Raw genomic sequence first — 12,571 nt, 5'->3', positions numbered from 1 at the left:
TCATCGTTCTTACAAATATTCAGATGTACATGTGCACAGATACACACAGACAGAAAAACTCCTTCACATCTTTATCCTCCCTGAAGCTTTGCTGTCAGTGGTAATACAACAGCTGCACTAGTGAACAGAAGTTTATCTAGCCTTACAAAGACCACGTATATCATCTATAACTGTAGTCTTTGCAGTGTTATAATCAGAGATTTCATGAACCTCATGTATTATTTAGGTAATCCAAACAAATATTCAGGAGTTTCTCAGTTTCTCTGTTGGGAAACTTCCTCACTGAGGTTCTGCTGTGGTCAAACAACAGTTAAAGAAAACTGATCTAACAGGTCCAGCAGCATTTTATTCTTCCTGCTAAATGAATCTTTCAGGTCAGTTTACAGCAAACAGAATCTTACTGTGTGTCTGAGGGTTCAGGTTCTTTACTGAATGATGGAACACGTTCTTTGGACCGGTCACTCTTCATAGACACACAGCTGGATGCTGAGGATTCTGCTCCGTCCATCTCTTCCTCCAAATCACTCATCTTCTCAGAGGTAAACCAACTGTTCTGATCAACTGTAGACACAAGAACAATGAAAAACACGTCTGTTAAACAGCCACACCCAGAACAGGAAATGTGACACCCAGACAGTTCATCCTGTAATAAAACCAACCAGCACCTCTCTGTTAATTCACTGTTTGCTTTGACAGTCTAAAGTCCTCTCCAAGTATCTGAGAATATTAATGTTGGAGCAACACTCACCTTATTTCCCTCCTGCTGCTCTGTCCACTAAAATGCAGTCTGAACACTTTACTTTCAGTTTTACCGTCTGTCTTTATTCACTTGAAATCACATGACTACTCTGCAGTGCGGGTAGCTGATAAGCCTGAAAGAGATCAAAACATGTTGAATATCAAAACCCAAGTAGAAGTAAATGTCACATGGAAAAATGTTGACTTTTTCTTCCTGTGAGGAAACATGAGCTGCTGAGTAAAAAGATTTAGAGCGAATAAAGAGCTTTAGAAGCAGAATGAAAATGTATTTCCCTCAACAAAGAGACACATTAGACAGATACTTTTATAACAATTTACTAAATATCCACTAGGGTGTAATTATTGCTGCTTCTAACTGTAGTATTTAATAAACATGAGATTATTTCTACTTTACAGTCTGGACATCTGTTTTAAAAGTCTGCTCATCGGTGTTAATTTCAGCAGCAGATAGTGATGTATGGTCCATTAGGTTCTAGTCATCTGATTTTAGTTTGTTAGTCAAAACATTTCAGCATTTTGAGGCACTGTGTCCTAAGTTGGACTCTTATTCTAATTCTTTTGTTTTTTTAAAAATTTTATTGTTTTTTCCAATCTCAAAGAATACAAGTTATCACATGATATAATAACATTCACAATAAATTTTCACAGACAGCTCCAAACCAAGTTACAAAATGTACTTCTTTTATACTAACAGATTATCCAGTTTGAAGATGCCTGATAAAGTTAAAGAAACAAAGGAACACTGTAGCATTGAACCAGGGTGTAAACTGATGTACCACTTGGTGTCTCACAAAATACATGTAGTATTTAACTCCCACACACATCCATCAAAAATAAAAGAAATAAAAGTGCCACACTGCTTGGATAGTTTCTACCCCTCTATACGAAGTCTGATCTATACTGTCTTATGTACTGTAACCATCCTTTCCATATATTACTAAAATTGTCCATTTCCAGCCTAACAGCCTCAGTAATTCTCTCCATGTTATATATACTCAGCATCAGTGGCGGCTGGTGGTGAAATTTGTTGGGTGGGCTAACAAATGCATAATACCGATTAAATGGTTAACACAGCTGCAAAAGCAACATCACCTATGATACACACAGTTACATCAATTACAGGTACACTATACTTTTTTAGTGCTCTACATCAACACTCTCTCTCTCACACACACACACACACACACACACACACACACACACACACACACACACACACACACACACACACACACACACACACACACCACTACAAAACGTGTTCCAACTGCAAAGACTGCCCACAGATAGCCTGCTGCAACTGTCTTATTACAACTGTTTGGTGACATGTAGTGCAAAACACGCCTTCAGTACAACAGATGACCTCAGCAAAAACAAGGTGTCACAGTCCTTTAACAGGTCAACATGGGCCTACCTTATTTGAAAAGAAGCTCACATCCACGGCCGATGTGATCCCAGTCTCTTAACTTCCAGCTTTTCCTCCAAAGACATTGAGGAAAATGGACATGAAAGCAAATAATCGTTCATGCTAACGCCCGCCATAGCTTAACCTTTTCTCACTGCGTCAAAGGATGTGGGCTGACTGAAGTTAGCCCACATGATCAGTAAATCACGGGGGCGGGACATGACACCTGTCAATCACTTACAAGAACAAATGAATGAAAGCGGACTGTATCACCCCTGTCCCTGTCCGTCCCCTCTCGTCCTGTCCACCCTTTGTTTCCCCTCACATCACGACTGAGGTGTAGCACTGCCCTCCCTGGCTCTTAAACAGGGAAATGTAATAAAAAAGTGTCAGCTTAGCTTTCAGGGAGGGCTGGTGATGGTCACACGCATGCACTAAATAATAAGATATTTGGCTGCAAGACTAAAATATGCATTAATCTCATAAAGTGTTGACACCCCTTCCATGGAGTTAAACAATGAGAATAAATGCAGACAAAAAAAAAATGCTGGGACTCTAAAAAATAAGTCCATTTAGAGATATTCTGTGTTTTTCTTTTGACTGATTGGTGCTGTTGCTACCTTTGTTTTCACCTAAACTTAAAACAATCTGTTGTAAGTTATTTGAAAAATAATTTTCTCATCTTTTTTCTGTTGGCCTGGGAGGGCTTAGCCCTGTTAGCCCATTTATACCAGCCGTCCCTGCTCAGCATAACATCCAGCCATTCATCCACCTTAGGACCGAATCAGTTCTCCATCTCCTGATGATTGCCTTTTTACCAGCCAATATCATGATTTTCATTATTTTATAGTCATCCCTTCTTCTTAAATGTAATACATCATACAAATTTTTAAACTCTGATGAAAACAAACTTAGATTCTAAAGCTCTGATTAAAATAAAAGTGTATTATGACTTCTTTGTCAGTCGAGGTAGATCCACAGCACTGATGGATGTGTGTGACAGGCTGTGTACGTGGCGATCTTTAGCTCATTTGTTTGTCTTGTGTGGTTTTGTTTTGAAGTGGTGGAACCAGCGTCTGTAAGCCTCGTGGATGAGAAGGGTTCAGAGGTTTTTTTGTGCTTTTCTGTGCCACCATGTTGTATTAAATGCTAAAACTGCATGGTGAGCCTGTATCTCACATTTGCAAAATCTAGGACTGCCACCTTTCAGAAATGACAATAAAGGACGCCCACCACGGCTCCTCAGGGCCACGCCCACCACGGCTCCTCAGGGCCACGCCCACCACGGCTCCTCAGGGCCACGCCCACCACGGCTCCTCAGGGCCACAACCACCCAAGGAGTAATAGATTGTATTTATAAAAAGCATTTCAATGCAGATTAATATACAAAGAAATTCTAAAAAAACCAAACATTTTCTAAATATAAATCTTATCTTAACACAATTAATGTATCAACCCATTTATGTGTGTATGCATATATTATTTATTTAGTACTGTTAACATATCAGAGTTGTGAGTTTTCCTTGAGATGGGCAAAGTCCATTTATTGATTACATATAGGCAATTCAATAAATGTCTATTAAAAACTTAAAAGCTTTAAAAATAATAATAACTTAGGCCTTTATTGAGTCACTAAAATATTGTAGAGTGTATGACCACATCAGCGTGATTATAAGCATCCTCTGGTAAATTCACAACCAGATACTGTAGGAAATCCAGCTGATCACATCATGATGTCCCTTACCATATGGACTTCAGGAGATGATTAGGGATGATAAACTGTGACCTGCTGGTTGGGTTCTCTCTGTTCTCATGTTTCTTACATGATGGTCTCCTGATGCTGCCTCACTTCAGCTTGTCTATGAGCAACAGAAACACAGTTTGCCTTGTACCTTTTGCCACTGTCAAGCCAGGAGTTCAAGTCTTCCTACTCACGTCTGTACTTTTGTAAATGTCTTTGCTTCTTCGGACGTGGTGGAGTTTTGGCTGGACGCATTTTTAAACGCGCAGCTGCAGCAGCGTCTGTAGCAGCGTCTGTCACCAGGCAACCCGCGACAGGACCGGGCAGGTGGGCACACAGAGACACAGACACCGAGGTCTGAGGTCTATTCGCTGTACCTGGCGTCGGGTCTTCTCTACATCGCTCCTACAAACATCCACAGGTGTTGCTCTGCATGTTTGTGAGTATGGGTGAGGGCGATAACCAAGAAACGTCGGGGGGACGGATCCTGGAAAAGGACAGACTAACGTGTTTCGCTTTGTTGTGGAGAACTGGGAGAGAATGAGGAGGGGTTCATACAGGCAGCAAAGCAAGCCCAAATAAGCGTCAACAGTTTAGAAAACAAGCCCAAAAACCCACAACCCGCGAGTGATGAAATTTGCAAGCGACTGTACAGAAAAACAAGCCCAAAGTGGCTTAAAATAAGCTCACTTGGCAACACTGGTAACTCGGCCTGAGCCGGAAGATTTTTGATTGACAGGAAAGGGAGCAAACCAAACGCCTCGGTCCGAGCGCATTGATTGGCTGATGTTTTTCAGGTCCTGCCATGTCCACAGTTATTTTTTTTATTTTTAATTCTTTTAGAGACCATACATACAAGTCCACTAAAGGTCAGTATATTCGTTTTATGTGAATCAGACAAATTAAACAAACAAAAAAACATTCTCCATAATGCCTTTAAGGAAAGCAGCAGCTCAGATAAACAATATTAGTGAAAGGAAAACTTCAGCACACGAGGAACAAACTGATGTTTAAAAACACAAAACACCAGATGGGGCTGAACACATGAAACGACCAAATCACAGGAGCTGCAGTTTGTTTTTATCATTGAAGCATTGCAATGCCAGAAGTCATTTTTAAAGCAAAGTAACGTGCATGTTTGGTAGAGGATGCAGGAAAAAAATCACAATAATATACACAATTATATTTTGTTCAGTGGAAGAAAGTACAAAAATGATTATTCCTGATACAACAGTGATTCATATCTTAATTAAAATATCTACTGAAACACTCCCACAGTGATTTCTGCTGCATATTGTTCAGTCCCACAACAACAAACTCTTACTGGAGCTCTTAAATGTCAAATAATGCTCTGGATAAACATTCAGTCTGGAACTAAAATAAAGCTTATCTTTACGGTTATCAGTGAGATGAATGTTTCTGTGTAACACGGCTTTAGGTGACGTGTTTTCATCTCATTTCTTTCACATCACCTGAATGTTGTGCAGGTAGATGAGCTCAACAACTTTGACCACAACTGTGAATAAAAAAGCAGAAATACAACCCCACACTGACAGGAAACTCTGCACATCGATCAGAAAGGCAGAAAAATGAACAATCGCTGCAGTTCACCATCATTCCACAGTGTGGTGCTGAAACACAAACAGTGATGACCACAAACTTCACACTAGTTCAGTGATCAAAGCAGCCTGTGGCTGTTTAAATGTAAATACACTGATGATGTTACAAACAGAAACAAGCTGCAGAGGGATTCAGGTTTACAGTAAATAAAACACAGATGGAGGAGGAGTCTCAGTGTCTGCAGACTGTAGGACAGAGCATCAGAACATTCACTGAAGACACGGTCACCTCCACAGGAACAATGCTGGACTCCACTTTATGACTCACAGAGCAGCTGTTCTCACATCAGTTCACACTGCAGCACTCACACTCATCTCCACTTCTTCTGGTTCCTGTCAGTCACTGCTGCATGAAGCTCTCCACCTCCCAGTAACATGGACCAGTCAGAGTCTCTACACACCAGGTTTAAACCTCTGGACCATCAGGTCATACCTCATCCTCTCACCACAAACATCCTCCTGATCTTCAATCCTTCCATCTGCAGAGAGAAGAAGAAAGAACAGAGGAGATGAATGAGTTTGATCAGCAGCTCATCAGGACTTCAGACGTGTTCAGAGCAGCAGCTTCATGTTAGCGTGTTGGAGTGAACACACTGTCAGCATCAGGTGTGTTTCTCTGCACATTTCACTGCAGTCCACAGTGGAAACAAACTGCTGACAGTCATCAAGCTTCATTACTGCACAAACTCTTCACTCATGGATTTACTGCTGCTCCATTTAAACCAACAGTCTCTGAGTGTCCATCAACATCTCATCTGCTCTGAAAACATCAGCTGACAAACCAACATGGAGGCTGGAAGTCAGCACATCTGGATGAAGGCAGAGACAATGACACAGATCCAGATGTGACTGCTGGACCTGAGCAGAGCTTCTGTTCTGTACAAACACCTCATGGTTCCTACATGTGATGATGTTGCTGTTAAATAAGAACAAACATCACACTGATCAGCTGATCACTGATGAGACAACAAACAGTGAGATCAGATCTGATGGACACTTTGATGAAGGAGGACCACTGTCTCTGCACATCTGGAAGGCTGTCAGCTGGAATCAGCTTTATTTCCTCAACACATCAACACAACAACAACAGTCGGCTTCACATCCATCAAACACACCATGACAACAAGCTTGTGGCTCCTCCGATTGTGTTTCTGTCCAATCATTTTCAAGTACCAACTGTATTTATCTGGATGGGACAGTGCATGTTAACGAACTACAATCTCAAAAGTTTACACAAGATTGTCGTAAATAAGCCGAATTTAACACAAGGCTTATTTCCATCCATCAAACATAAGAGAAAAACATACAGGGTTACAGACGTATAAAAATCAGAAGTCTGTCTCCATTCTGCTCTCACAGCTGCAGGTTTACAGGAAACTCTGGATCTTTGCTTTGATACTGACTGTGTTTAGTAGAAAACTGCTGGAAGCAGCAGAGACTGATGGAACCTTCTACTGACCTCAGAGTCTTCAGGGTGCAGTCTGGACTCTCCACAAGATCTAACAGATGTTTCACTGATGATTTCTTCAGGTTGTTTCCACTCAGGTCCAGTTCTATCAGATGTGAGGGGTTGGACTTCAGAGCTGAGACCAGAGAATCACAGCTGATCTCTGACAAACTGCAGTCCTCCAATCTGAATAAAGAACAAAAGATGTGTATAAAATCATTGATGGTCCATCAGATGTGTTCAGGTTCTGAATGTGCAGATCAACATTACTTTGTCCTCATCAATCAGCTTTTCTCTAAAAGCAGCACAGTGACTTTGTCCTTCTCTTATTGTGGTTATTCTAAATCCAAATGTCAGTGTTCAGTACAAAGAAAATGCATAACAGCAGCAGATTTACAGCGTCATGGATAAAAGTTCTTTATGAACATAAATGAGCTTCAGTTGTTAATAAAATGATTTAAGATCTACAACAGTAAGAGTCAGTTAACTGACCTCAGAGTCTCCAGTCTGCAGTCTGGATTCTCCAGAAAACCACACAGATGTTTCACTCCTGAATCCTGCAGCCGGTTGCAGTTCAGGTCCAGATGTTTCAGATGTGAGGGGTTGGACTTCAGAGCCGAGTTCAGAGAATCACAGCTGATCTCTGATAAACTGCAGACACTCAAGCTGAATAAAGAACAAAAGATGTGTATAAAATCATTGATGATCCATCAGATGTGTTCAGGTTCTGAATGTGCAGATCAACATTACTTTGTCCTCATCAATCAGCTTTTCTCTAAAAGCAGCACAGTGACTTTGTCCTTCTCTTATTGTGGTTATTCTAAATCCTAAACTGTCTCTTTAATACAAAGAAAATGCATAACAGCAGCAGATTTACAGCTTAATGGATAAAAGTTCTTTATGAACATAAATGAGCTCCAGTTGTTCGTTAAACATTTCAGATCTACAACAGTAAGAGTCAGTTAACTGACCTCAGAGTCTTCAGTCTGCAGTCTGGATTCTCCAGAAAACCACACAGATGTTTCACTCCTGAATCCTGCAGCTGGTTGAGACTCAGGTCCAGATGTTCCAGATGTGAGGGGTTGGACTTCAGAGCTGAACTCAGAGAATCACAGCTGATCTCTGACAAACTGCAGCACCATAATCTGAATAAAGAATAAAACAGATACTTTTAAGAGACAAAGGACCTATAATTCTTCTTTGACTGTGGTAATTTGAAATTAATGTAAAACTATCTGACTTCACAGCACAGTCATCTTTAACTCACATGTTTTAGTTTTTTCACATAATGTGGTTATAACATAACTGCAGAGCAACATCTTGGCAGTGACAGCTGGTTAACCTGTGGTCTTATTGGGCGGCTTTCAGCCACGACTTAATACTCGTTATCTTTAATGACAACAGAAACAGCTAAGTTTGTAAACAAGAACAGTCTTATTAGGAATTCAGGTGTAGTAAAATATAATACATATAAGCACAGACAGCAGAAGAGAAGCTAACAAAAGTAAAGTGTCTCCTGAGCGTTTTCTTTTCAGGAGCTCATCCATTGTGTTTCTGTCGTCTATGAAAGCTCTGCTGTCTATAAACCACCTTTTTGCTCTGGGATAATGTGAAGTATTCCCAGAGTTTGGACTTCAGAAACTTTAAAATAAACCCAGTTGGATTCTGCTGCATTTCCTAAAACTGTAACTGACAGGAACCAGAAATAACTGCTGTCATGATGCAGCAATTATGTTGAGATAAAGAAGAAAAACATTTGTTAAAATTGATTCAATCATTTCAGAAAACAAAAAACACGCATCAGCTCAAAACAGTGATGTCGACACCTTTTTAGCATCTATGTATAGATTATAGAAACTAAACAACAGTCCTGTTAGCATGAAGATCATCAGTAGAATATCAGCAAACTTTACATCAGATTCATCTCAGCACAAAACAAAACATGATGTCTGACCTCAGACTCTCCAGTCTGCAGTCTGGATTCTCCAGAAAACCACACAGATGTTTCACTCCTGAATCCTGCAGCTCTTTGTTGTAGCTCAGGTTCAGTTCTGTCAGAAGGGAGGGGTTGGACTTCAGAGCTGAGTTCAGACAATCACAGCTGATGTCTGGCAAACTGCAGCCCCATAATCTGAATAAGGAATAAAAGCTGTTACTTCAGAGCTGAAGAAGATTCAGAATGTACAAAGTTAGAAAAAGGAAACTTCAGACACCTGCTCTGGGTGTCGTCTCACCTGCCTTCAATCAAACACTCCACTAAACAAAACCCTGTCATCATTTCACGTACTTCAAACTTTGGGTTTTTGGAAATTCTTACACTGAACAGAGTCTGACTCTGCTGCTGATGTCATTTTCTACCAGCAGCTGACCAATGAACGGAGTCAAAATCAAGTGATGTCATGACGCAGCAATTTAGTTGTGATACAAAAGATACTTGTATTGTCTTTTATGGAAGTTTTTATATCGTCTTTATGGCTGAAACCGGGACCAGAGTCCAATTTTGTATTGTTGAATGTGCAAATGTGGAATGATGACAATAAAGAACCTTTGACCTTTGAACATTTCTCATCACGAATGGACGCACTGCAAAGTTAAACCATTCACTGGATTAAAACGGTGACATTGTTGATGCAGACTAATCACAGCAGTGATGATCAGTAGAAGATCAGCCTGATGGATGCAGTTTCATGTCACCACAACTTTCACATTATATTCATTTCAACACAAAACTAAAACATGATGTCTGACCCCAGAGTCTTCAGTCTGCAGTCTGGATTCTCCAGAAAACCACACAGATGTTTCACTCCTGGATACTTCAGCTTGTTGTTACTCAGGTCCAGATGTTCCAGATGTGAGGGGTTGAAGGTCAGAGCTGAGACCAGAGAATCACAGCTGATCTTTGACAAACTGCAGTCCCTCAATCTGAATAAAGAATAAAACATATATGGTTAGTTGTCATGAAAAACAGCTCCATTGTCAGATTACATTTTAATTTATTGTGGAAGAGAGGCAGAATTTGTGCAGCACTTTTCTTACACATAAATACAAGAATGACCGCGTATTTTTACCAATGCAAAGATGTTTTTCCATTGGCCTATTTTTAATGAACCTATGGAATTCATTGTGGCCACAAAAGTCTGTCTTCCATATGTTGACAAAGTAGCTTCGTTAGACTGAAACTCTAAGATCAAACACACGGACGTGCTAAGCTAAACACAGTCAGCCTTATCCAAAAACACAGAAGCATTGTTCTCTGAAAATGAGTAAACACATTATTAATTAGGAATTATGATAATTAAAATAGAAATAAATGAGTTTGTGTTCACAATGAAAGCTAAAGTTACTGACATGTTGTATAGCAAAGAAAAAAAAAAAACAATGACATGAACCTCAAATCTGGTGACCCCCCCCCATCACCTTCCTCACCATGGACATAATAAGGGCCCTAAAGAGGTCTAAGGCCAACAGAGCACCAGGTGCTGACATCAGCTCAGATATTGTGCTGACCGGTTAGGAGTGTTTTCCAGAACCTGTTTCAGATCTCCATCAGCACTGGAATAGTGGAAACACTCCACTATCATCCCAGTTCCCAGTTTGTCCCCAGTGCTGTTCTGCTCCTGAACTCTACGGGGTTACAACAACCTTAAGCTCTGTGCAATATTGTCTCATGCAATATCTAAACTGTCATGTGCTGTACATTATCTTTTGTTGTACATCTCTGAAGTTTATACAGACACTACTGTCTTTACTATCTCTGCAGCAACCACTGATACTGTTACTGGCATCAGGCTTGCCGCTGCACATAATCTGCTGCTTTCACACTCATCTTTGTGGGTTTTTTTCCTTTTTTTTAATGTACCGCTCATTGCCTACCTAATTGCCCCTCGGGGATAAACAGAGGTTTTTCTGATTCTGATTCTTTACATATTTTCTACTCATCCAAACAGCAAATGTTAAATGTGGTTAAAGAGAGTGTGTAGTTTTATGAACTCTTCTAACTGGTAACTATAGGAGTCGTGTTGATTAACTCTGCAGCACGAAGTCGTAAAAAGGTGTCTGGCAGCTGTCCAGTTTAGCTAGCTACCTGAAGCTCATGCTAACACAAAGCTAGGACTAATAAAAGCAAACACACACCAGAAGCCAAGTGTCTGTCACTGAACTAAAACTAAAACATGATGTCTGACCTCAGGTTCTTCAGTCTGCAGTCTGGATTCTCCAGAAAACCACACAGATGTTTCACTCCTGAATCCTGCAGATGGTTGAAGCTCAGTACGAGATTTTTCAGATGTGAGGGGTTGGACTTCAGAGCTGAGACCAGAGACTCACAGCTGATCTCTGACAACCTGCAGCTCTCCAATCTGAATAAAGAAAAAGTATGTTTGTTTAGGAGACAAAGTTTCTGCTTGAAATCATTTAGAGTTTCATCATGTGCTGAAGAAGCTTCAGAAGGTCCAAGTTTAGAAAATGGAAACTCTAAACAGCTGAAGCCAACAGGATGCAGCTTCAAACAGTCCAACAGAAGCAGTGAAGAAGAGCTCTCATTAATATTAATGACAACATGCTGCTGCTTCAATAAAGACGGAGTGACTTCAGCTCTGAAACTCTGCAGCTCCACCAGTGGCTCCATCCACACAAACTCATGCTGAGGAACAAACACAAGGAAAAACACTCACACATTTATTTCACTCTTTTACTGAGACGTTGTAAAGACACTAAACCATCAAACAGTCTCCAATGATTGGTGTTAAAATGTCACTCTGAGCATCAGAGGAATTCTGTCAGTTGAACAGTGAATTATTCAGTGGAGTATTTTTATTGTTATATTGAGGATTTAAATCTGCAGCTCAGCATTAATCTATGGACGAAACCACTGAAGAAGAAAACAGACGTTAGCATGAAGATCCTCAGTGTGGATCAGTAGAAGATCAGCCTGATGGCTGCAGTTTAGAGTCGCCACAACTTTACATCAGAGTCATCTCAGCACACAAAGAAAACATGATGTCTGACCTCAGAGTCTCCAGTCTGCAGTCTGGATTCTCCAGAAAACCACACAGATGTTTCACTCCTGAAACCTTCAGCTTGTTCTTACTCAGATCCAGATGTTTCAGGTAGGACGGGCTGGACTTCAGAGCTGAGACCACAGCTTCACAGTGAGTCTCTGAGAGTTCACAGCCAGAAAGACTGTGACAGAACAGAGAACAAAACAAGTTATTACTTCATGTTGACTTCATGCATTCAAAGATAAAACAGTCAGAAACATCTTGTTTCACATTCAGTTCTTCACATCAGTGGTTCAGGTGATCTCTGACTGGATTTCTTCATTTTTCTATTCAGCCTCTCTCATACCTACAGGTGTTTTTGTTTGTTTTGCTATAATCCATCAATGAGGGGCTTCCATGCTGCACACAGTCTGTCAGAGTGATCTGAACCCACATCTGACTCTACAAAGTTATCATAAGAGTAACTTTATTACAAGAACATGTATACTATCCACCAGTTTTTAATGGATCAGATATAGAAGATGATCTTTTTATGCCGTCTACCTGCTGCTGACAGCTTCAAGACTATGAAGGAATATTTGGAGTTTGCTGTCAAACGTT

At 40.4% G+C, this 12,571-nt stretch overlaps 1 protein-coding gene across 25 annotated transcripts in view; it reads right to left on the bottom strand.

Moving 5' to 3' along the window:
• The window catches only part of LOC110971462 (NACHT, LRR and PYD domains-containing protein 14-like), a 98,075-nt gene that overhangs the window by 77,369 nt on the left and 8,135 nt on the right, over nt 1-12,571 (bottom strand). For 9 of the 25 annotated variants that reach the window (XR_007938434.1, XR_007938435.1, XR_007938436.1 and 6 more), the window contains 6 exons: nt 11,979-12,152; nt 11,156-11,329; nt 9,720-9,893; nt 8,926-9,102; nt 7,943-8,116; nt 7,464-7,637 (listed from right to left, as the gene is read on the bottom strand). The exons of 4 other annotated variants lie outside the window; for them this stretch is intronic. Coding sequence is in view for 11 of the 21 variants with exons in the window: in XM_051940578.1 (XP_051796538.1) it covers nt 7,464-7,637; nt 7,943-8,116; nt 8,926-9,102; nt 9,720-9,893; nt 11,156-11,329; nt 11,979-12,152 (1,047 nt within the window). In the remaining 10 variants the exon portion in view is untranslated. Of the gene's footprint in view, nt 1-4,769; nt 6,004-6,983; nt 7,158-7,463; nt 7,638-7,942; nt 8,117-8,925; nt 9,103-9,719; nt 9,894-11,155; nt 11,330-11,978; nt 12,153-12,571 lie in introns of those variants that run through there. 12 more of the 25 variants (XR_007938437.1, XM_051940590.1, XR_007938440.1 and 9 more) reach the window with 8 other exon arrangements.

The sequence above is a fragment of the Acanthochromis polyacanthus genome, chromosome 20, assembly GCF_021347895.1.
Source record: "Acanthochromis polyacanthus isolate Apoly-LR-REF ecotype Palm Island chromosome 20, KAUST_Apoly_ChrSc, whole genome shotgun sequence".
NCBI classification, from domain to species: domain Eukaryota; kingdom Metazoa; phylum Chordata; class Actinopteri; family Pomacentridae; genus Acanthochromis; species Acanthochromis polyacanthus.
Note: the sequence above shows the minus strand (reverse complement) of the source record. Positions and strands in the feature narration are given on the sequence as shown.